Source organism: Sander lucioperca, chromosome 4 (assembly GCF_008315115.2).
Source record: "Sander lucioperca isolate FBNREF2018 chromosome 4, SLUC_FBN_1.2, whole genome shotgun sequence".
Lineage (NCBI taxonomy): Eukaryota > Metazoa > Chordata > Actinopteri > Perciformes > Percidae > Sander > Sander lucioperca.
The window spans coordinates 4,155,705-4,180,600 of record NC_050176.1 but is presented as its reverse complement, the minus strand read 5'-3'; the positions used below and the strand labels follow the sequence as shown (position 1 = coordinate 4,180,600).

Genomic DNA, 24,896 nt, shown 5'->3' with positions numbered 1-24,896 from the left:
TTTCATCTTTAAGGTGTTGAGATGGTACAGACCAAATTTGAAGTCCATCGGATGAAATCTCTAGGAGAAGTTCGTTAAAGTATAACACCTTGACTTTTAGGCCTACTTCCTGTTGCTACTAGGGGGCGCTATGAGTTTGAGTCAATTTTGCCCAGTACATGTCCTCAGAGTTAGAGTCATATGAATCATGAAAAGTTTCGAGCCAGGTGGACAATGTACACTCAAGTTACACCCACTTCCTGTTTTGATGGCGAAACGCACAAAATGGCCGCCCTGCCACGGCCATGCCCTATGACGAAAAGTTTTTCTTTTAATAACTTTTCATCTTTAATGTCTTAAGATGGCACAGACCGAATTTGAAGTTGATCGGATGAAATCTCTAGGAGGAGTTCGTTAAAGTACGATGTGGAAATGGCCAAAATTTCACTAATTTCGAACTTTCAATTAAAAATGGCGGACTTCCTGTTGGGTTTAGGGTATGGCTCCAATGAGCCTTTTTGTACGACTTGACATGCTACATATGTGTACCAAGTTTCGTTAGTCTATGTTAAACATACTGCAGGTGCTCAATTTCTTTAACTTTGTAGGGGGAGCTAGCGAGCCATTTTTGTGCGCCTATTCCCGAATCCCTTAAAATACATACATTTTCACCAGGATTGATGCGACCGCCAATTTTTTTTGGCATCAATTCAAGTTTTTGAATATGTTAAGCCCCTCAAAAAGGCAATTCATTTGCCGTAATAATAATAATTCCTTCAGTTTCCTAATTAAACACAATTTTGAGGTAGTCAACTGGCTACCTCAGTATTTCTGATAGAAGTATTGAACTTTTACTCTTGTATCTAAATGACTTGACTCATGTAACAACTAACTTGTTGGCAGAGAGAGCATACAGTATGACACTCAAAAACAAAAGTTACCTAACAATTAACTGTAGCATACATATGAAGGAACCCAAACGATGGTGCCACCCACTGTCTCATTAACAAAGTCCCTACATCACACAGCTGTTTTCAATTATGGGTTATGAGTACATCTGAGTAGTCCTTTCCTGAGGACATACCCTGTTTACACGTACATAGTTATTTTGAAAAATGGAGACATTTCCCTTCGTTTGTGCCCTTCGTTCAAACGTAAACGGAGAATTTGCCTCTGAAAAACGATTCTAAAACCTCCGGCCAGAGGAGATTTTGGAAAACTTTGTTTGAACGTTTGCATGTAAACTGAGACAAATGGAGGTTTAGTCAGCCGCAGAAGTGAGGAAGAGAAGAGAGACTCGTCAACATGTTTTCATGCAATTCTTGCTTTTTAAATCAAAATTTCTTCATGTATTTCTATTTCCTTTTATTGGCGCAAATATGTTGGGGAAACGTATGACGAGCCTCATGTCCCCTGCCCTTTGCCATAATGTGCGTAACGCATGCGTTATGCCTTATGTGCGCGCACTCACATAAAAAAAATACATTGACATGGCGACACCAAGTCCTCCCGGAGTTGTGCCTTTTGTCATTAGTTTTGCTTTCAATAACTTCGTAAACAGTGGCAGTAAGCCAACAGCTACATGCAAGGTGTGTGGCACCAAGATAAATGATGCCGGATCAACAACGTCGAACTTCATCAGGCATCTCAAAACGCACCCAGATAGGTCAGTCAGACAGTCACTCACACGCTAATGTGAAAGAGACGTTACATTTAGCATATATCGTCTAGGGGTGGGAATCACCAGAGGCCTTACGATACGATATCATCACGATACTTAAGCCACGATACGATATTATTGCGATTTTAAACATATTGCAATATTCTGCGATATATTGCAATTCATTACCTTTTTTCCAACTTCAAATTTTTCCCAATTTCAAATGATGTCCTCAAAGGAAAATTTGTCAACATCTGTTTTATCTAAAAATATACATTTCTCTGTTTGTTCATCTCACTTCAATTGTATTGCTCCAAAATGGGATTGTCAAGCAAACAAACTGACCAACACATATATAATAAAAGATCGATAATTGGCGTCTGTGTATCGATACAGTATTGCCACGGAAAATATTGCGATACTATGCTGTATCGATTTTTCCCCCCATCCCTAATATCGTCACAGGTAACAAGCTAACCATCGCAAAGTGTTGCGCTAATGCTGGGAACAGGCACATTGTATCTTTATAGTTAGTAGTTGCTCAGTGAGGCTCAGACATCCATGGTGCACAGGAGTCGGGACGCACGGATCCATCTCCCCAGGAACAAACACTGTGTCGGGTGGGCAAACTCATGTGATGCGTAATTGATCCCTTGGATGATTTGTAGGCTATTAAGTGAACAAGGTGTACCCGGTCCACCAAACACTGGGCCGTCTTGACTGTCTTAATTCTGCACATATTTCTGTTACTGTAGCCCTATTTACTATTTCATTATTTCATCCATGCGTGGCGCAGCGGTTCCGTGCACACTGTCACCTGCCGTGGAGACGCTCGCCTCACTAACCTCTCCTCCTCTGAGTCGGGTCTCCCTCGTGCTGGACTCAGTTTCACTGAGCGTGCAAACACTTAGAAAATAAATGGCATTACATCAGTGAGTTCAAACTGCTTATTGTGCGTAATTTGGACTGACACTGAAATGCATGTTGTTCTGTAACTGGTGTGGCGCTGCCACTATTCTCTTGATTTCCACTTCGACATTAGACATTTTTTTGAGTGAAAGAGATGTTACATTTAGCATATATTACCACAGGTAACAAGCTAACCATCGCAAAGTGTTGTGCTAATGCTGGGAACAGGCAAATTGTATCTGTATAGTTGTATACATATGATGTGACAGACTTAGGTTAATATTTCACCAAGTCCAAGGGCTACAGGGATGTGTTAAATAGACCCCATAAAGTTATCCCACAACTGATTTTAATACTGTACTGTGTCTATGGATGGTAGCTACAGGACATGCTTTGAATTCATAAGATTTAACAAAACAGTATTAGGGACAGATCAGATGGCCAGAGACTTGAGAATTGACTTGGACTTCCAAAAAATGACTTGTGAACATCTCTGTTGACGGCAAATATATACACAGGTACGTGTAAACGAAAACTTTTCTGAAAACTGACAGCTGTGCACAATGTTATTTTTGAAAACGGAGAGGTTAATATGTCTGTTTATGAAAATAGCCGGCCACGTGTAAACATAGCATGGGCTTCAACTCATTGAATATCTGTTTTTTTTCAAACAAGAGACAATTATGGAGTTTTGGGGGGCAGCAGATTCTCAGCACTCTAGTTACTAGAAATCCTAGAGCTTGCATATTGAACTTGATTGTGTGTACCGTATTAACATGTGTTAACTTTGGTTTGGTAGTTTTGGTTTTCACACCACACCTGTCGTGGGGGATGTTGAGGATTTGATTTTGGCAGGTCTAAATGATTAAAGGCGAATATGAAACATGAGCGATTTACAGATGTTTAAAATATTTTATCAATGTGCCTTTCGTTTAGACGGCGACGGTTTTTTTGGGGCTTAAAAACGCATAAACGTGAAACCACCCTTCAGAGTGGAAATCTTAAAAAACGCTCCACCGTCGCGTTCCCGTCTAAAGGGTAAAAACGCACTGTGTGAGTGTGTTTGTATGTATGTGTGTGTCGCGCGTGTGTGTGTGTGTGTGTGTGTGTGTGTGTGTGTGTGTGTGTGTGTGTGTGTGTGTCTGTGTGTGTGTGTCTGTGCCTGTGTGTGCATTGTTTGGAGCAATAACCTCCTCGTCTGTCCACTAGGTGGTAGTGCTTCACACTACCACCTAGCCGCCTGTAGGGTTGGGTACCGAAACCCGGTTCCACTATGGAACCGGTTCCTATGCAACCGGTAGGAATCGGACCGGATTAGAACACAAATTTGGGTTCCTCATTTCGGTTCCGCTTAATGTGTCGACTGAAATATTTTCCCCCCTGTCGCTCTGAAATGGACGTAAAAATATCACACTTTCTCTGTAGTCTACTGTTAGCTAGCTACCGTAAATGTAGGCTACTTTTAAAATGCCATATTTTCCCTCTGGGCTCACCAAACTGGACGTAAATGCATATTAGCCATTCACTTTTCAGTTTTTCAAGAATCGGTTTAGGAATCGGAATCGTTTTAAAAGTACTGGTTCGGCATCGGAATCGTAAAAATCCAAATGATACCCAACCCTAGCCGCTTGGTGTGCATACTACATCGCATTTCACACACTTTTGCGTCACCATATGCACGCAGATTTCCCTCCCAAAACTCTCGTCTAAATGCTGAATAAAAAGTGAGAACGCAACACCACTTTTGCGTTTTCTCTTCAGATCGTTTCCGTCTAAACATAGCCTAAGTACAAACACATTAAACACGATCATGGTACAAACCAGAATAACATGAACATTTCAACAATTTATTGACGTTTGCAGTGTTTTGAATAGGCATCAATACAGTCACCTACATGATTATTCCTATAGTCTCGTTTTTAACTAATTTGCAGTTTGAAGATATCCCTGTGAATCAATGTGCAGGATGGTGATGTCTCAAACTACATTCCGAAGCATACCGTACATGAACAAAGTAATCGGAACGTATTTCCTGGTTACCAGGACAGGGTTCCTCATGCCACGCCTACGTCACATCTCGAACAATGTCACCAGGAACTAACGCGTTCCATTTACCTCGGAACTCGGAAGCCGGAGCTGGGAATGACGTCAAACCCGAGTTGAATGCGTTCCATTTACAAGTCGGATTTTCATTGTTTTCATTAGCTCTAGTCAGGTTAGCCATTGTTAGCAATACCAGTTGATAACAACGCATTACATCGCTTTTATGCTATCAATCTTTAATATAAATAAATAAATAAATAAATAAGTACCAAACTTGTGTTTTTATTTTCAAAATTTTGCACCAGCCAGCTTCCATTCCAATGCCTTGTGTAGTATTTTTTCAGCCTAATGCTGACGTACACGGTTATAATACAAGACATGCCAAATATTTACATCTATCAATGTTCCGTACTAGGCTCTGTCAATTCTCTATTAGATACAGGGGAGCTCAGTTATGGAACAGGGATATTAACACTGCATTTCAGTCAACTTCTGTCAAGAAATTATAAAAAGAGGCTTAAGACCTGTCTAATTAACCAAACTTAACCTAACCTAACCTAACCTCTTCCTTAGGTGAGGATCCTAAGCCCCTAGGGGGTTTCTTAATCTCACCTGCACAATCTTTGTTTTTCATTATTTCATTTTTGTGAGTGTGTTATTGTTGTCTTGATTTGATTGTGCAAAATAAACAAATTCAGGATTTTTGCATACAAACAGCGTAAAAACATGTCCATATATAGAAGTTGAACATGCCTGTGTGAATGACTGACTTAGTGAGACACAAATAAGAAGTGCTTATAACTTTATGTTACTACCATTGACATATCTGTTTCCGACTTTGACCTCGGAAAATCCGAGTTCCGAGTAACGCAATATTAGTCAGTCACCACTTAATCCAGCTCTGCAGTTCTTTTAGCTGCTTCTGTGAGCTCTTTCTCTCTCTTCTTCACTCGTCTTTGTTGTGAAGGCATACTTACGCACACAAAACTAACAGGCTATACATTTTTTTTTTAATGCAATGTTTATTACATTAATCAATTTGGACATTAATGTATCACCTCGCAACAGAATAAGGCGACTTTCACATCTGATTGTTGGTTAAAAAAAAAAATCAAGTAACATATTGACTGTAAACAACGTATAACCTAGCATGATTCAAGAGCCCAAACCAGAGTGACTATCTCTATGGCTCTGGCCCAAACCATCCCTGAGCCTCTCTCTAACGCACACTAATGTAAAAGACTTAACATAGCTCCGTTAGCCTGCTGCTGCTACATAGGCTGCCATTAGCTTTGGTTGACAACGTAGCATTCGTTCATATTTAGCAATATGCTGCACCACGTGATGCAAACGTAACAAGCTGCACATTATTCGAAGCTCAAGTGGGTTGTTTTGGTTACACATAATCTCCATAACTTTAAAAACTCACATGAAGACGGAAGGGCTTTCCCTCTCTTTCACATGCAGTGCTCCGTCGTGTGAGAATATAAACAAAGTCACGTGACTGGCTGGGGGCAGAGGGCGTCGCTGAGGGCAAGATTGGATGATATAGCTAGCGATTAAATTTGATTTGACTTTAGTAATGATGGGCGTATTATCGTATTGATGTGGCCATAACAGCAAAAAAGAAAGAAAGAAAGAAAGGTTTATTTAGGCTTTTTCATCAGAGGGGCAGCTGAGCCCATAAGCCAACCAGGCCAAAACGGGCTGTTGCCCGGGCAACAATAGCCCGTACCGTACCGTACCTGTGAACGTCCATTACGGCATCCTTCCATTAGTGACCGAAAGTACGAAGACATAGCGGTAATGGTAGGTAGGTAGGTAGGTAGGTAGGTAGGTAGGTAGGTAGGTAGGTAGGTAGGTAGGTAGGTAGGTAGGTAGGTAGGTAGGTAGGTAGGTAGGTAGGTGTGTGTGTGTGTGTGTGTGTGTGTGTGTGTGTGTGTGTGTGTGTGTGTGTGTGTGTGTGTGTGTCATGGTCAGGGTAACAATATTTGTTCAATCGATAGAAATATAGATAAACAGACAGACAGACATATAAATAGATAGATCATGTTTTGTAGTTAAATAAATGTAGTTAGTGCAGTAAAAACTACAATATTTATATATGCAGAAGAAGAGTATCAAACAATGGACGTACTCAAGTAAAGTATTTGAAGTACTCGAGTAAATGTAGTTTGGTAGCTAGGTAAGTAGGTAGGTAGGATGGTAGGTAGTTAGGTAGGTAGGTAAGTAGGTAGTTAGGTAGGTAGGTAAGTAGGTAGGTAGGTAGCTAGGTATCATGGTTAGAGTATAGAATCAGGGAGTCTGACCTGTTTTCTTTTGTAGTTTGTGATTGTCATGACATTTGTCAGAGTTCTATCTTCAGTATCGGTTTTGAAACAAAACAAAAGAGCAAAACAGACAGAGTACTGAGCTAGAATAATATGTTTAGCAGACCGTTTAGTCCTCAATATTAGCTAGCTGAAGTGAGTTTGCCTATTTTTAGCTAACTCGGCTGCATGACCATGGAGAACGACGTTACTGAGGAGGAAATCACTTCTGGCACCAGAAGCTGGAGGGATTTCATCAATACATGCTGGACTTACATTCTGGAGAATAAGTTTCTGTTTTCCAATCAAGCCGCTGTTATCCTGGGTAAGTGATAACTACATAGGCATACTTGAGTTTGATAGCAACTGTTGTCAAAAATGGTGCCTGCAAAGTATTAAGAAAATAAATTCCTGGGAGATACAGAGAGGCTCTCAAATGTTGGGACATAGGCAGCCTGTTAACGTTATAGGCTACAGGCTACTCTGGTCTCAGCAGGTTAAACAGCTTCATCTAGTGGACAATTTAAATCATTACAGTTTTATTTTAGAGTGGCCACAATAATAACCCACTGTAAATGGTTTATTATTGTAACATTAATTTCTATGACGAATGATCATTGATTGTGTGTATCTACAGACATGAGACACATGATGCAGACAGGACAGTTAAGCTTCATCCTGAATCTTTTCAGAGCTGGGGAGTCAACTGCTGATCTCTTTTGCCACTTGTTTTACTGACGTTCTAGTAAATGCATTCTGCCTGACTGTGTGTGTGTGTGTGTGTGTGTGTGTATATATATATATATATATATATATATATATATAGTTATAAAAGGTGGCATTATTAGTAATGTTTGTTGGTCTGCAGCTCTCACTAGTGTCCTTCCTAAGGTGAGTGGGAGGATTGATAGACAGGTTAGAATTATTTATTTACTTACAAGTGATTATGAATTTGGTTTGAAAAGTAGCATGGCACGGATACAGAATGTATTTCATCAAAATGTTGTTAGTTACTGTTTCGGTTCCTTTGTCCATGGTTGTCTTGGATACATCAAATGTTTCTTTTATTGAATCAATAGAGATGTATCAGATTCATAAAACGAGTGTTAGAGTAGCACCTACAGTAAATATCTGCTTAGAATCCAGCTGTGACAGTCAGACAGAAATGCACTCCATTATATGTTTAAAATTGTATCTGTTTTTGTGATCTTTTTTTATTTTTTATTATTGGCACCTTCAGACATACAAAACAAATTACACAACGTGTGACCGGTAATAGCAGATGGTGCACAGAACAGTTAAACACAAATTGAACAAGAACAAAAACCCTAGTCTAGCATACACTTTTTTGGACACACCCCTGCAAAGGCAAGGTCTTGCAGTCTTAGACTTCCAATGAGGTTCTGCTCTATTCCTCTCCATGGAACTGCAGATGAGGGGTCCATCCACACTCTGAGGGCCCGTAGCTGAAAGGCTCTGTGATACATTTCAAGGTTGGGGAGGGCCAAGCCTCCTGTGTTTGTGGTTCGTTCCAGGGTAGAGTATTTTAGCCTAGGTAGTTTATCGGTAAAGGGGGTAAAGGGGATCATTGTACTTCACAATTCACACGAGGAACTATGTTCATTTTAACAGCAGCGATCCTGGACCGCGGTGATGCCGGCAGCGCAGACCAATTGGCCAGATCCCTTTGAACACTAGTTAATATAGCTTCATAGTTGTCCTGGACAACTTGCTGTAGCGATGTGTGTATGATGATGCCCAAATATGTAATTTTGCTTTGGGTTGGTATTGTAACATTAATGGCTGATGTCACATGCCTGTCAATAAAAGAAGATCAGATTTATTCCAGTTCATTTTATAGCCAATTGTATCTGTTTTACAACTGACCAATCAGTCTAAATGTGTTTAAAGCATATAGGGATACGCATTTTAGCCTAAATACGACATAGGTTTTTATTGGTCAATGTGTCTTTGCTTAACAATTTGATGTGCTTTATGGATTTCCACCTATGATTTATGGTTGACTGAATAGAAAACCCCCTTTTTGTATAAAGGTTTGGGTTTTGTTTTACCTCTATTATTCCCAGCTCTTTAAACCCTTGTGCTGAATTTCAAAGATTTCTTTGTTATTGTCTTACAGGCATTGCCCTGGGCTTGACTCTCAAGGCCTATGGCCAGGTGGACAGCAACATCCACCTCTACATCGGCTTTCCAGGAGAAATGCTCATGCGGATGCTTCAGGTGGACACGGTTCCACTCATTGTTACGAGTGTGATAATGGGTAAGCCACAGGAGTAATGCTCACACTGTTAACTGTTACACTGTATAACTGTTTGGTTATACATGTTGTACACACTGCATTCAAAGAGAACATACTGGTGGTTTGACAAGTTTAAACTTATTAAACCTATATAGAGTGTTAAACCTTCAAGCAAGTCTTTGTAACTTTTGATGAACACCAGCCACTGTTGCCACATCTACCTAAAATTAGCTAACATTAGCCACCATGAGCTACTGGTTATACCAGACCAAGTAAGGCTGCAGCAGCAACACTTCTGAATGTATTGGAGAGGAAAAAAAACTACGACTAAATCTTTCTGAAAAACTGAAAGTAAACTAAAACTAGGGAACACACTCTGACAACGCACTAAAAATAAACTAAAATGAAATCCAAAAGTCAAAACTAAAATAAAACAAACATTTATTAAAAGTTAAAACTTTGACATTCTAAGAGGAGTCACGTGACGTGGTTGACGAGAATGGCTCCTTGAGAAAGAGCGGCGCCCATCCCGCATGATACTAACTTTGAAACCCGACAAAGAGGCCAACTTTATTTGAGTTATCGTGTGAAAAGTTGACGTTATATTGCAACAATGCCAAACAATACCAGAAGCACCACTAATCCCCCGAGAACTGGCTCTGGTGGAGCGAAGGCTAACGAAGTGGCTAATGCTAGCCAAGCTAACCTGAAGAAACCGCAGCCTCATGACGAACCCGGTGCCGAGGAACCGGACGCTAGCACCATCCCCGGTAATGTAGCCAAAGAGTTTGCTAAACTCACTGCATTAATCCTGGAAAAGTCAGACGCCCACGACAAGAAGCTGGAGGCTATCTGGGTGACAACAAGTGCTACAGATAGCAAACTAGCTGAAATTACAAACCACATTTCTTAAGTCGAGAGCCGTCTGGGCTTCCTCGAGGATGCTAATGAGAGACAGCAGGCTAACCCTCCAGCCACAGTTACAGAGGTGAAAGCCCTCCGCCAAAAACTGGACGACATTGAAAATCGGGATGGAAGGAATAATTTACGGTTCATCGGGTTTCCAGAGGGCAGCGAGGACGGAGCCACCACGTCATTCCTCATCAAAATTTTACCGGAGATCCTGAACCTCGCCTTCCCCGGGGGACTGGAAATCGACAGAGCGCACAGGATTGGAGGATCGCGCAAGAGCCCAGGTCCTGAACATCCCTCGCCAGCAAGACCCATCATCGCCAGATTTCTCAGATTCCAGGACCGAAACTGCATCTCAGAGGCTGCACGCAAGATGGGTAAAGTTACCTGGAAGGAGCATCGTATAATGGTCTTCGCCGACTATTCCAAGTTGGTTAATGAGAAGCGCATAAAGTTCAACGAGTGTAAGAAGATGCTCCATGAAAAACGCAAAAGATTTTCTCTCGACTACCCGGCAGTGCTCACCGTGAGATCAGCACAGGGCCCCCGCCGATTTGATGACCATAAAAAGGCCCTGGCTTACATTCATTCCCTTGGATAACTTGGCGTTATTGCGTTTTGGATTAATGGTATTCAGCGCCACAGTATCACAGCCTTAAATTGTGAGGAGCTGAACCCCTTGCGGGTTCATTTTCTGTTGGTCTACCATTTGCCCCGGAGTGTACGGTATGAGGGTAAAGTTGAACCTGGGACCTTTCTTCTTCTTCTTTTTTGTCTGAGCATAAGCGGACAATATTACTAGAGGTTTACTGGCTATATGGGCTTAGGGCGGGTTGTCCGATTTTATTTTATTTTATTTATTTTTTCTATGTCAGGTGGTTCAATCAATGGCGTTTAATTGTAATGTTAAAACACCTTAAATTACTTGATTCACAAGGATGTTTTTGTTCTTCTCTTCATGAGAGGGCTGAGCCTTTCAGCGGGTCTATCACTCGCCTTTTATTTTATTTATTTATTTCTTTCCCCTCTTTCAATCAAGAGAGGACTCACCTGGAGGTTAGTAAAATCGCTATATTGTGCGAGACAATACCGCTGTTTATTTTCACGTTGTAAAGTGAGATTTTATAGGTGAGGCAGCCCAGGCCTTGTCCTTACAATATTCGCCCATTATTCTGGTTTATGCATATGGACGTCATGGTTCACACAATCGGTTAATTTCTTTATGCAGACTTCTGCTTAATGTGTAATTCATTGCCAAAGTTTGAAATCTTCCTCTTTGTTATTATAATGTTAACGGTTACGCTCGTCTCGGGCAGGTAGGAGGTGGGTGAGGCACGGTTCATAGCGGCTTCAAGTTAGAGAGTCACGGACCAGACTGAGATTAGTGTAAGCGTCTGGTTTTTCAGATGTATTTTCGTTGCTTTTGTTATACGTATGTTTAAATTGACTGTGTACTGTGTCTCTTATTATTTAGTGATGTTACTCATAAACAAGTCATTTTGGAAGGTACAGCAAAACTTTTACATTTTTACATTATTTCAGCTAGTAGTACAAAAGGTTTAAAGCTTATGAGATGGAACGTCAGAGGCCTTCATAACATAGTGAAGAAGAGGAAGGTATTAACTTTCATTAGATCTAAAAAATGCGATGTGGTATTTATGCAGGAGACCCACTCACTACCACGAGAATCTCAAAAGCTTTAGGGTGGTTGGGTGGGCGTTGTGGCGGCTGCCTGTGGCAGTAGTAAGAGCAGAGGAGTGGCTACTCTAGTTAACAAGCGACTACAATTTAAATGCTTAAAGGAGAGTGCAGATGAGGCAGGGAGAATGCTGTTGATGCTTTGTGAGATCCAGGGAAATAGTATCATACTAGCGAATGTGTACGCTCCAAATAGAGACGATCCGGCATTTTTTGGGCTACTTGAGAAGAAACTGAATGATTTGGGGGACTCTCCAATTATAATGGAGGGTGATTTTAATGAGATAATGGACCCTATATTAGACCATAGCTCTCCATCAGCCCGCCCTACTAGGGCACACGCAGTGCTCAAGGATATGTCCAAAGCATCTGGTCTAGTAGACATTTGGCGGCTACAAAACCCATCATCGAGAGATTTAACATTCTTCTCTTCACCACATAGCTCGTTTTCCAGAATAGATTTTTTTTTTGGTGTCTTATTCGCTGGTGTCAGCTATGGGAGCGAGTGACATTGGTAATATAATTATTTCAGACCATAGCCCAATATTTCTCCATATTTTGTCCTTTAATAAGCCAGCTAGGTCAACTAGATGGAGATTAAACTCTAGCCTTCTATTAGATGAGACCTTTAAGGATCACAAATTAACCTCTATATAGAGACCAATCTCCCAACGGCTCCGTCAGCAGGGGTAGCATGGGAGGCTTTGAAAGCCTTTTTGAGAGGCCACATAATTCAACACTCGTCATTCAGAAAGAAGGAACTAAGGACTAAGCTCCAAGAGCTTGAAAAACAGATCATAACTGCAGAATTAAACTTAAAAAAAAAACATTTCCTCTGAAAATCTTACCAGGTTGACTAGACTAAAGTATGAGTTTAATTCAATTATGACCCAGAGGGCAGAATTCTCTCTCTTTCGGGGCAAGGCAGAAATACTTTGAGGAGGGTGACAAGGCTGGTAGACTACCTGCCAGGCACATTAAACAAAAAGAAGCAGTGAGTACTATTCCTGCTATTAGGAGGGACAATGGGTCTGTCCTGACTGATCCTAATGAGATTAATGCAGCTTTTAGAGACTTTTATGTAAAACTTTATACTTCAGAGACGAAGGAGGACAGAGAAGACATTACATCTTTTCTATCAACTCTTGATCTGCCGGTGTTGTCAGAGGACCAGCTTGAGCGTTTTGAATCACCTGTTACCATTGAGGAGATAAGTGACGTTATTAAACACCTTCCTTCAAGTAAAGCACTAGGTTTAGATGGCTTTATGGCTGAGTTTTATAAAGCTTATGTTGAGGAACTTGCACCTTTACTGCTAGACACCTATAATGAAGCTCTTGAGAAGGGTAAACTCCCTCCTTCATTATCCGAGGCCATTATCACCCTTATCTTGAAGGAAGGGAAAGACCCTTTAGACTGTAAAAACTTCAGACCTATTAGTTTGACCTCCTGTGACAGTAAAATACTATCCAAAATTTTAGCTAACCGCCTGGACAAGGTAATAACCTCCTTGATCCATCCTGACCAGGTCGGCTTTATACGTTCACGCTCCTCAGCTGACAACATCAGAAGACTTATTGATATTATGTGGGCCACTCAGGATAACACCTCTCCCATGGCTGCTATCTCGCTGGACGCCGAAAAGGCGTTTGACAGGGTGGAGTTAGGGATGCACGATGATATCGGCACGACATCGTATCGGCCGAAAAAAGCTTAAAATGACCATCATCGGCATCGGCAATATATGAATATTTCTGCCGATGAGCCTTGCCGATAGGGTGGCGTGTTTACTATGCGCGTGTGATGACCGTGAACGCAGCTTGAGCGCCAGAAACTTAAACTTCCAACATGTCGGCTGCGTGGAAGTATTTTGAGATCTGTAAAACGGATAACAAACTTGCTATTTGCAGTACTTGTAAAGCACAAGTGATGCGAGGAGGCGTAAAACAACACTCATTCAACACTACAAATATGATTAGTCATCCTGAGCAGCACCAAGACTTTTTGAAAAGTAAGAAGGAAAAAAACGCCGGCAAAAACCCATCAGCGGCCTCTACTTCAGTCCTTTGACAAAGCTAGAAAATACAGCAGCGACCACCCAAAGGTAAAAGAGCTTAACGACAAAATCATTGAATTTATTGCTCTTGATAACCAGCCGTTCAGCGTGGTGGAAGACGTTGGGGGGGGCAGTCACATTTCGGCAGGTCCCATATAGGCTACCCCTGCCAAAAAAGGACTGCACCCCCATAACTCAAATTGTTATATTATTATTAGACATTATACAATAGGAATACAAATGTGTTCAAGTTTACCCTCAGAGCTTTAACAATAAAATGAATGACTCGTAATATCACTTCCCGAATAGAACGTTAAGACGTGAAATAATTATTTATTAAACGATTTTTTGATATTAATCACATATTAATATGCTGAGTTAAAAAAAAACTTTCCAGCCCTGAAATTTGCACTTTTTCAGTTTTTTTCAAAACGTATGAACCCTGTAAACTGATCTATCTATAAATTAATAAATGTGTGCTGGTTGACAACGCATCACGTCTTCTTACCTTGCACATCAAAAGTGTTGGCCTTTCGACGAAAATTAGTTTTTTCGTTCTTGGAGTATCCCTCTGGATACTCACCACTTAATAAGTAACAGAGAATACATTTGTATGTGTCTTGATCCATGATATGTGTGTATGTGTATAATGTAATGTCCTATTAATGTGTGTATGTAGGCTATGTAATCTGTATGTCCAATCTTTTTCTCGTGTAAACTTGTGACAAATATTTCCCCCGCTCAAAAATGGGACGTTACTGTAACTTTTAAAATAACATTTGATTTACTCTTGGTTTGGATATCAGGACAACATGACCAACATTGCCCTCTAGCGGCGTGCAGTCGTATTTCAGCAGGCAGTCTGTTTTCGGCACAACACCGGCGCTACTTTTCTGATGTGGCCTTACCTGAACTCCAGAGTGTTGTCGCCAGTCACATTGAAAGGCTCCTCGCCAGCGCTAGTCACATTAGCTTTACCACGGACATTTGGACATCAAGCGTGAGTCCTGTTAGCATGTTGAGCCTCACTGCCCAGTGGATAGACGAAGACTTCACCCTTAAAAAAGCTGTCCTACACTCACAAGAATGCTCCGGTTCTCACACAGCAGCTGCAATTGCATCCGCATTTGATAATATGTTTGGGAAATGGAAAATAGAAAGAGAGAGTGCATGTCGTGCCACGTGACAATGCCCGTAATATGGCTAAAGCTATGGTGGAGTTTGGTGTGGCAAGCCTACCGTGCATGGTACACACGCTGCAACTGGCGGTGCATGAAGGAGTCCTGTCTCAGCGCAGCGTGGCAGATGTTGTGGCCGTGGGAAGGAGAATAGTTGGACATTTCAAGCACTCCAAGCTGACGTATAGTCGGCTGGAGGATGTACAGAAAGAGCTCGGAATGTCGGTAAAACGTCTTCAACAAGACGTCGCTACCAGATGGAATTCGACATTTTATATGATGCGAAGCTTGGTCGAGCAGAAGAGGGCACTAGGTGCTTATGCTGCTGATTTCGAGCTTCCTGCAACTTTGACGGCAAATCAGTGGGGAATTCTAGAAAATATGATCACACTTCTCGCCCCCTTTGAGCAGCTGACCAGAGATGTAAGTTCTGCAGAGGCCTCTGCAGCTGATGTTATCCCCGCGGTTGTGGCACTGACATGACTGCTTGGCCGGCCGAGTGACACGGACAGAGGCGTGCAGACCACCAATATTGAATATCGGCCAAAATCCAATATCGTGCATCCCTAGGTGGAGTGGCATTATCTGCTCTCCACCCTGGAATGTTTTGGCTTCGGCAAAAAGTTCATAGCTTGGATTAGGCTCATATTCACTCACCCCACAGCGTCAGTGCTTACAAACGGCATCATCTCCCTCTCATTTGAACTGGAAAGCGGAATGAGGCAGGGAGACCCTCTCTCTCCTCTACTTTTTGCAGTTGCACTTGAACCGCTAGCGGTTGCTATACATAGAGAACCTGCATTTCCAGGCATACAAATCGGTGACAAATGTCATAAGTTGATGCTGTATGCAGACGATATCCTTTTGTTTGTCACAGATCCTGAACATTCTCTTGCATCACTATTTAAAATTATTGACAAGTTCTCATCCATTTCAGGTTATAAAGTCAATTGGACAAAATCTGAGGCTCTTCCTCTCACACCATATTGTCCCAAATCCCTCTTCCGGTTGGGCACTTTTTCCTGGCCTAAGAAAGGCATTAAATATCTCGGTTTAACATTCCCCCCCATATTGACGGATCTGATCAAAACAAATTTTGACCCCCTACTGGACAAACTGCGGGCTGATATAGAGCGGTGGTCTCCATTGTTTCTCTCTATGTGGGGCAAGGCAAACATCATTAAAATGAATTGTGCTCCGAAATTCAACTACTTGCTACAAGCTCTCCCAGTCCGAATTCCTTTGCGCTATTTCAAACAATTTGATCAACTTTGTAATACATTTTTATGGAATAACAAACGCCCCAGGATGAACCTGCGAAAGCTGCAGAGGCCAGTGGACAGAGGAGGATTAGGTGTGCCCAACTTGCTCTTTTACCATTATGCGTTCACCATTAGGCATATGGCACAGTGGTCTTTGCCCCTGGAGAGAGCCCCCCCGTGTGTCCACCCCTCTCACATAGCATACATCACAGCTAAATTAGCCCAACAGAATCAGTCACATCCCATTTTGTCACACATTCAGTGGGTCTGGAAGAGAGTAGCTAAGATCTTTAAATTTGATCCGTATCTGCACCAGTCTGCCGGGATCTGGCAAAATCCCAAGCTCTGTATAAATAAATCTCCCTTCCTTTGGAAGCTCTGGTTACAAAAAGGGATTAGGGTGCTTGGAGACTTGTACCATGATGGGTCATTAAAATCTTTCGAGGCACTTAGACAGGAATTTGACTTACCACGTAATCAACAATGGAAGTATTTTCAGTTACGACACCTCCTGGTGCAGGTCTTCGGCTCCCCCTCATTAGTCCCACCGAGCAGTGATATGATAGAGAAGGTCCTAACAATTTTTGGGCGCAGCCATGAAGCTTCGGCTTACTACGCTATGTTCCTTACGGCCTCAGACTCTAATATATTGTCCCTTAAAACGACATGGGAAACTGACCTAAAGGTGTCATTCACAGATGCTGAATGGGGCAAAATTCTTAGAAATGGGAAAAAAATGTCAAGGGAACTGCGAACGCGACTTATCCAATTCAAAATACTGAATAGACCATCCAGGCTGCATAAGGTTGGTTTGGTTGATAACTCGGAATGCTGGAGGTGTCGGGACCCTAGTACACATGCTCTGGAGTTGCCCATAAATTCAGGCATTTTGGTCTTCCCTACATACAATCGTAGAGAAAATTGTTGACCAGAATATCCCGTTCACCCCTAGTCTGTTTATTTTGGGGGACACCTCTGCATTAAGTGACCTAACCCCTCCACTCTCTAACTGGACCCTGACTGTCCTCATGTTAGGCCGGAAACTTCTGGTCAAAGAATGGAAAGCCCCCTCTGCACCAGCACTGAATTTGTGGCGTGCCACTCTGGGTCAGCTGGCTGTCCTTAAACAACTGTCCTATAGGTTGCTTGACAAAGTGGAGGAGTACAACTTGAAATGGGGGAGGTACCGCTCATACACTTTGGGCATTTAATGGCGTTCCGGCTCATAAACATAGCATTTAACTAGAAAACATGTCTGATGGATACATTTTGATAGAATACTGTACATAACCAAGGTTGTAAACTCAAGGATCTGTGCATCACTGTCTTTTTTTTTTTTTTTTTTTTTTTTTATAATGTCCTATAATGTATTTATAGTTTAGTTTTTGTCTATGGTCGCGCTATGTCTTCCTTTCTTTTTATTTTGTTGTATGTGTACTGCTTCTTTTTTCTGATGGATGTGTGTGTGTGTTTACATTTTCTGAAAAACCAATAAACTGTTAATCATAAAAAAAAAAGTTAAAACTTTTATAACCTTGGTCTCAACCAACCCACCTGAAGTCACTTGTTATTACTAAGATGTAACTGTGTTCCCCTCACTCTCCATTAACTACTCTTATGTAAGACTAATACATTACCTTGACCCTCCATACTGTAGTCTGCAGATTGTAGCTCATGTTGTTGTTTTTCCTAGGTGTTTCTGGACTGAGCGTTCACTCTTCCAGGAAAATCGCTCTACGTTCTACAGCATACATTTTGTGCACTACTCTGATAGCTACGATTATAGGTAAGAGAAATATTGGTCATTGGTTTTATTAGGAAAGATGCCCTTTTTATTTCTGAACAACAAGTTTCCTTTTTCACTTGGCGTGTAAATGTGCTATTTAAAACCAACACATTCTCACTCCCATCTCGTAAAATACGGACGCTTGGTTAGGTGCCTTTGTCGTTGTTATTGACGCTAAAAGTCTCCTTTAGCGTCACATAACACGCTTTGACTAAACACGCTTGGTCGGGACTATTGGCTTCCTTTTGACGCAGTTAGGTTAAGGAAAAGCTTGTGGGTAGGCTTACATTTCCGTGACACGAGGAAATAATGGGCCGGTTGGGTTTAGAAAAGGTTGTGGGTGGGCTTACGCTTCTGTGACTCGCGGGAATAACGGGCCGGTTAAAGACACACGCGGGACACGAACCCTGGTCTCCTGGGTGAAAGTCCTGTGTTTGACCCATCCTCCACTCTGACCAGCCTACCTACACAAATTTCCCCCTTACATACTACTCGCTAAACCCCGTGTAGCTGCCCGCTCTCCCCGGTACGTTCTACAAACATGCTGAAGGGCGCTTTTTTCGTTGCTTAACACACTGACAGCCACTGTCCAAACGTCCGTATTCTACGAGTTCTGAGTGAGAACGGGTTGGGCTAAACACACAAAATGGCCACCACACTGACAATACGTACTGATCATGCATTATGTTGCTAAATCAAAATTAGACAATACAATGCAAATTTCACGTAAATTGGATGATGTTTGTCACATGAGGCTGACACCTTGTTAACAGCAGGTGGGGCTATAACTATGAGTCAATATTGGCATGTAGATGTCCTCAGGACTGAACTCTTATCATGCATGAGAAATTCTGGGCGGATTGAACAATGTACATTTGAGTTACAACAACTTCCTGTTTCATGACGTAACATTGAAATTCGCCATGCCGCCACGCCCACACCCTTCAACGCAGAGTCCCAATATTCAAAACACAACATCATCAAGGTCTCCACTGCCTCCCCAGACCTTTTGTCTCCTCTGCCCTTTCCCTTTTGTCCTGCAGGTGTCGCTGTGGAAGCATTTTAATCAGAATTTAAATAGTTTGGGTTTTTTTTTACAAAAAAGAGAGAAAATATTTTTTAAATGATGCTTATTAGGTATTGAACTATTCAACAAATTACTCTTTTTTTATATGGAATTTTTTATATTGATCTACCCTCTTACCTCCAGCCTCCTCTGTTATATGAAAGAGCTATAGCAGATACCGTGCTTTTGCTTCTTATGTTCAACCATGGATTCTGTCTTGTAGGGATAACACTGGTTTTGTTGATGAAGCCTGGAGTTGCTTATGGTAGTGAAATAGAAGAGGGACAAGAAGGGGAGGACTTCTCCACTGCTGATGCCCTGATGGATCTTTTAAGGTAAGTAAGAAAGGTAAACTAAGGGCACCTTATATTCTAACATAATTTCTGTTTCTCTGTGTATCAGTTCAGCAAAGTCTTTAGCTGAGTCGAGCAATTTCAGAAAGTGCTGGAACATCTAACAAGATAATTCACATGTATAAGGGGAGGGCTCTGAATAAGCCTTTTACGTTCCTTTCACACCTGTGTTATTTGGTCCGTTTTAACCGAACCCTGGAGCGTTTTGTGAGATAGTCCGGTTCGTTAGGGCTGGTGTGAAAGCTCATTCGAACTCTGGTGCAGACCAATCAAACGAACTCCAGTCCGCTTAAAAACAGAGGTCTTGGTTCGCTTCGAAGTGCACTACAGTTTGGTTCACATTAGTCTGAGAGCGCGATCTGACCCAAATACAGAAAATGAACCAAAAACACTGCATTTACTAGCCTGCAATTTCAACCTTGCACACAAGAGACTTATAAAAGGAATAATAACATTTTCATTTTACACTTGATTTATGTGAGAGTAATAACTCACAACCAGCCGATATGCAAACACAAATAATGTACGTGTTTATTTGCATATAGAGCAGGGAAGTGAGATCCGATCACAAGTGGTCCCTCAGGACACATTTCTAGACCCATTCTGCTGCCAGGTGGGAACACACATACCTAGGGCTCTCCACTTGTGATCCAATCACTCAGGATGGATGGTAAAACCAGGTCGGAATTGGGTATTGGGCTTCTTGCCTTTCCTGCACTGAAATTGCTTATTTTCTTATTTTAAATATATTGTACGTACTTAATATCTTTGTGCAAATAAACTAAACTAAAACACATCCATTGTTTATAGGAACATGGTCCCACACAACCTGATTCAGGCTTGCTTCCAACAGGTATGCTTTTCATTAAGGCATATGCCTCGTTTCCTCTCTTTCCATGTAATACTTCTGATGTAAATACTAATTTCTTTTTTTATAGTTCAGGACTGAGAAGACGGAGATTGAAACTGAAGACTATGATTACAGTAGTAGCATGATGAAGGTAAATATTTTCCCCTTGTCACTATTTACATTTGCAGTGATTGTCTTTGACACATGAAGTTCCTCTAAGACCATTTTTCTTAATGAGTTTCTGGTCTTGTTACAGAATGTGACCGAAGTGCGAAAGAGGGGCCGCTATGTTAACGGCTTCAACACAATGGGTCTGATTGTCTGGTCTTTTGTTTTTGGCGTGATCCTCAACAAGATGGGAGAAAAGGGGAAAATCCTTGTCGAGGTCGTTACTGTCATGAACGAGGCCATAACAACTACGATCGACATGATAATGGGGTAAGGTCAAACAACATTTGATTTTCTTTCTCCACATTGAAAACATTTAGCAATACAGTAAATAGTGCAGTACGTGCAGTAAGTGAGTGTTTATTCTAAAACACTGAATGTAGTCAGATATGGGGTCTTTTCTGCTCACAGTATTGCCATTAGAAATAGTAAAAAAAAAAAATCTGTTAAAACATAGCAGTCTTTCACTATCTCGTCTGTTAAATGTTTGCGTTCTAAAGGAGTTTCAGATCATTTCTCAAGTTTTGTCCCCCAACGTTTTATTTTCATTTCATTTTTTTCTTTCCAGCTACTTGCCAGTTGGAGTGATGTTCATGATTGCAAGCAATGTTTTGGAGATTTACGACTGGGATACTATCTTCAAACTTGGAATGTTCGTTTTAGTGGTTATGATTGGGTATGTTCATCTGTACTGTTTTAGTTCTGAAATAACACATCAGCAGTTCATCGATAAAACTGGGCCCACATAAGCTCCTAGTTTTATTAATGTTAGCTAATAGTTAGCAAAGTTTGCTTAGATGCTGACAGGACTGATTACGTATGTTGACTTTATCTGTTTTCCCTAATTGTGCTACTGTTACACTGTGTCACAGCATTAGCATTACTCCAAAATTGTTACTAGGGGCCACATCAGCAGCTGTTCAATAAAAGTTGTAATAGTCTTTGCAATAAATAATAAATGAAACAGGTATGTTACTTTAACTCACTTAAAGCGTAAAAGCAAAGTGACTGAAAATCAGTCAGTCAGTTACAAAGCAATATCTAGCTAAAGTTTGCTAAAATTAGCAACAAAGAGCTACTGGTCATATGACCAAATACGACTGTAACAGTGAAACCCCTGGGTGTAATGAAGGGAGGGTGCACTTTGCTGCTTATGAATTCAACTTTCTGTTTTGTGTCATTTCTTTCTTTCTTGGTTTATGTCTCCTTCCTAGCAGCCGCATTGTGACTGCAAACTCTTGCTGTTGTTAGTAATTGTATTTAATGAATCAGTACTGATTGTGCACTTTTTTTGTGTTTCAGGCTTGTAATCCAAGGAGCAATAGTTTTACCACTGATCTATTTCGTCTTTACGAGACGTAGCCCCTTGGCTGTTATGAGGGGGGTTTTTCCTGCCTTAATGACTGCACTGGTCATCTCGTCCAGGTAAGATGATGTAACACAGTAGTATCCAGTGCTGTAGTACTCAAGTCCGAGACTCAATGTTTTTCTATTGTCTCGGACTGTACCTGTAGTTTAAAAATCTTGACTCAAACTTCTTTGGTCTCGGTCTCGACCAGTCCTGGTCTTGGACTTGTCCTGGACTTGACCAAGGGGGTCTTGACTACAGCACTGGTAGTATCACAGAGGGCTGTGACTTCATCCTCTCTGTTATTAGTTAATTAATCAGTAACATTTTTGAGAGATTTACATTTGTAATAATAGTGCACTAACAGAGGATGCATTGTGTTTCTCCAAGCTCTGCCACACTGCCAGTCACTTTCGAATGTTGTGAGGACCGACTGAAGATCGACCAAAGAATTACTCGCTTCATACTGCCCATTGGGACCAGCCTCAACTTGAACGGATCTGCCATTTATGAAGTGGTCGCAGCAGTTTTCATTGCCCAACTCAACAAAATTCACCTGGACTTCGCCCACTTACTTACCGTTGCGTAAGCCACTTTTCTTAAAGAAATAATAGCATCATCTTCATAGCAAGTGTTATTATTAATGTTGGTTAAAAGTATACAAGAGGCCTTTAAGAAAGGGAGTGACTTGCATGACTTACTAAAAATGCATGGTGCAGTTTAATGAGGACAGTATCTGTGTTTGATCTGCAGTGTGACGGCAGCAGTGGCCAGCATAGGAGCAGCAGGGCTCCCAGCTACAGGAGCAGTGACCACTCTTTTTGTGTTGGCGGCAGCTGGTTTACCTGCAAAGGAAGCCTCCACTCTGGTGGTTGTAGAATGGCTCCTGTAAGTTTAATCAGCAGTTAAGAAATGGATACAAAATGTAAAGAATTGATTACTACAGCTGCCTTTTCTGCTCCTGTATTGGTTTGCGCCATGCTATTCCTAGATCCATTACAACATTTGTGTGCAAAGTCCTTCCTTACATCTATTATCTAGTTTTAAACTAGTGGTTTACCAAATGGGGTTGCTCCATTAAAACCTGAGACAAATGTAACTGTAAATGGACTGTAAGTTAGTCTATATCGACGACGTTTTCCGTTCTGGGATAGTTCCGGTGCCGCTGGAAATTCCACCAGATGTCCCTCATTTCGGCCGGAATGTCCAAAATGGGAACAGTTTTGTGACCTCTCTTGGCCTCTTCGGCAACCACCTTTCAACATTTGTGTTTTTTTTAGTATATAAAAGTAAATCAAAATTTACAAAACTGGAAAACGTAATTTCAAAAGAAGTCAATATTTTATTTGGTTGTTTAAACACTACGTTTGTGTGCAACACAACATTTCAGTTGTTGTACGACCGCTTTCCACACACGCACGTTTGCCGTGAAAAGATACATGCAACGCTATTTTCTGTTCACGTTAACGGCGCATGTTAAAATCCGGTGCTATTATGGCACCGGTGCCCAGCATCTACCGGACAGAAGATACCGGAATACCGTCAGCATTTCAATAATTTTAAATCTTCACAGTTGAAATCATTACTAAACAGCATTTTGATCATGTGTCAGATTTGTCGACCAGTTCTTATCACCTCCTTTATTCTTCATGCTAAATGGGTCATATTTTAGCAAGCTAACATATGTTTTGTCTGTTTGTTCAGTCAGCTATGCAACATTTTAGAAGTCCAAAGAGAGAAAGAAACAAACAGAATCCATGTAAAGCAGCATATATCCTCTGCTTTCATAGTCTGATGTTGTTTCTGCCTTTCAGAGACCGCTGCAACACTGCTATCAATGTCATGGGAAACTGCTATGGCGCAGCACTCATTTACAGAGTGTCGACACAAGAACTGGAACACATGACAAGGTACAGGTCTACATGGTCTTAGTGTTTTTGGTGTTGTTTTTTAACCCAGTACATTTGCAGAAAAATGTCTAATTTTTTCAATCTGATACAAATGATTAATATGAGGCTAGTAGCAGAGTGGAGGATCAGAAATCTGCTCCCTAAATCAAATCTATTATGCTGATCTTCTCACACCATTGATGGCCGTGTTGTGTTTTTGTTTGGCTAGGAGGGATGCTGCGAATCTTGAAAATATTCAGGTCAATATCAGCAGCCAGGCCTCTGATGAGGACATTTTCCACAGCGATGCGTCCCAGAGCGAGGACATTGGTCTCCAGATTCTGCGCACCCCACCAGAATATCTGTCAGACCAAGACAGCGATGACCAGAATGTGTAGTGTCAACTCAGAGTACAACAGGGACAAACACTCTCATTTTTTCTGATGAATTTCTGATTTTCCGACAAGACTAACATAAAAATGCACTTAAAATAAATGACACTTTCACTTTGTACAGTGTAGTTATTGAATTGATGAAATTGAACTAACTTGGATTTATTTCAGTATTTATTGGTCAATTAATTATGGGTCGACCGATACTGTTTTTTCTGGGCCGATACCGATTATTAGTAGTTAATGAAACCAATAACCGATATTTGGAACTGATACAGTATGCATTTACAGTAAAAATGAAAAATTAACATTTTGGAACAGTAAAAACTCCAAAACAAATGTTTTTTTAAATGCTTTAAGCAATTATTTAGTAAAACTGAAACTTAAACACTGAAACAATAAAAAAAAAAGAATACATAAAAACTAAAATAGCTTCCTGAAGTTTTAACATGCTATCAGTCTGTTTGCAGGCGTTGCAGACTGCTCACAGAGCTGTAGCGGAGCCAAAGTAGCACACTTTATAGTTAATTAACTTTACTGGTTCAGTCAAATAAAACACTGATACAGATAATCTGCAAATTGCCAAATATTGGCCACGATAACACTGTCCCATAAAATAAAAACAGCAGATAAAAAAAGCAGAAAATAAGACAGCAATGAACTAACAGATATTGTAGGACTATATTGAGCATGAATATTTGTCAAAAATCTAAATGTGAATTTAAAACGTTATTTCTATTACTCTGTAATATTTAGGCCTACTACATGAGGAATTAGT

The 24,896-nt window shown here is 41.0% G+C and overlaps 2 protein-coding genes across 2 annotated transcripts in view; one reads left to right on the top strand and one right to left on the bottom strand.

Annotated features, from left to right (window-relative positions):
* Positions 1–6,103, bottom strand: part of LOC116039658 (endonuclease V) — a 129,470-nt gene extending 123,367 nt beyond the window's left edge. Inside the window, exon 1 of the mRNA XM_031284609.2 lies at positions 6,021–6,103. The gene's annotated coding sequence lies outside the window, so the exon portion shown is untranslated. The remainder of the gene's footprint in view (positions 1–6,020) is intronic.
* Positions 6,104–7,080: 977 nt separating this feature from the next.
* LOC116039651 (excitatory amino acid transporter 3-like) lies at positions 7,081–24,389 on the top strand. Its single transcript, XM_031284595.2, has 13 exons — positions 7,081–7,225; positions 9,041–9,181; positions 17,960–18,052; positions 19,342–19,453; positions 20,282–20,324; positions 20,410–20,472; positions 20,578–20,759; positions 21,058–21,165; positions 21,792–21,914; positions 22,228–22,422; positions 22,591–22,725; positions 23,652–23,747; positions 23,956–24,389. The coding sequence occupies exons 1-13, from the start codon at positions 7,090–7,092 to the stop codon at positions 24,122–24,124; spliced, it is 1,596 nt and encodes a 531-aa protein (XP_031140455.1). The 5' UTR covers positions 7,081–7,089; the 3' UTR covers positions 24,125–24,389.
* The last annotated feature ends 507 nt before the right edge of the window (positions 24,390–24,896 follow it).

Excerpts from the sequence above, each read along its gene's own strand:
- LOC116039651 (XM_031284595.2), top strand. The coding sequence starts at position 7,090 with ATGACCATGGAGAACGACGTTACTGAGGAGGAAATCACTTCTGGCACC. Across the intron at positions 21,166-21,791 it reads GTTTTAGTGGTTATGATTGG|GCTTGTAATCCAAGGAGCAA; the intron begins GTATGTTCATCT and ends TTTGTGTTTCAG. Across the intron at positions 23,748-23,955 it reads GAACTGGAACACATGACAAG|GAGGGATGCTGCGAATCTTG; the intron begins GTACAGGTCTAC and ends TTGTTTGGCTAG.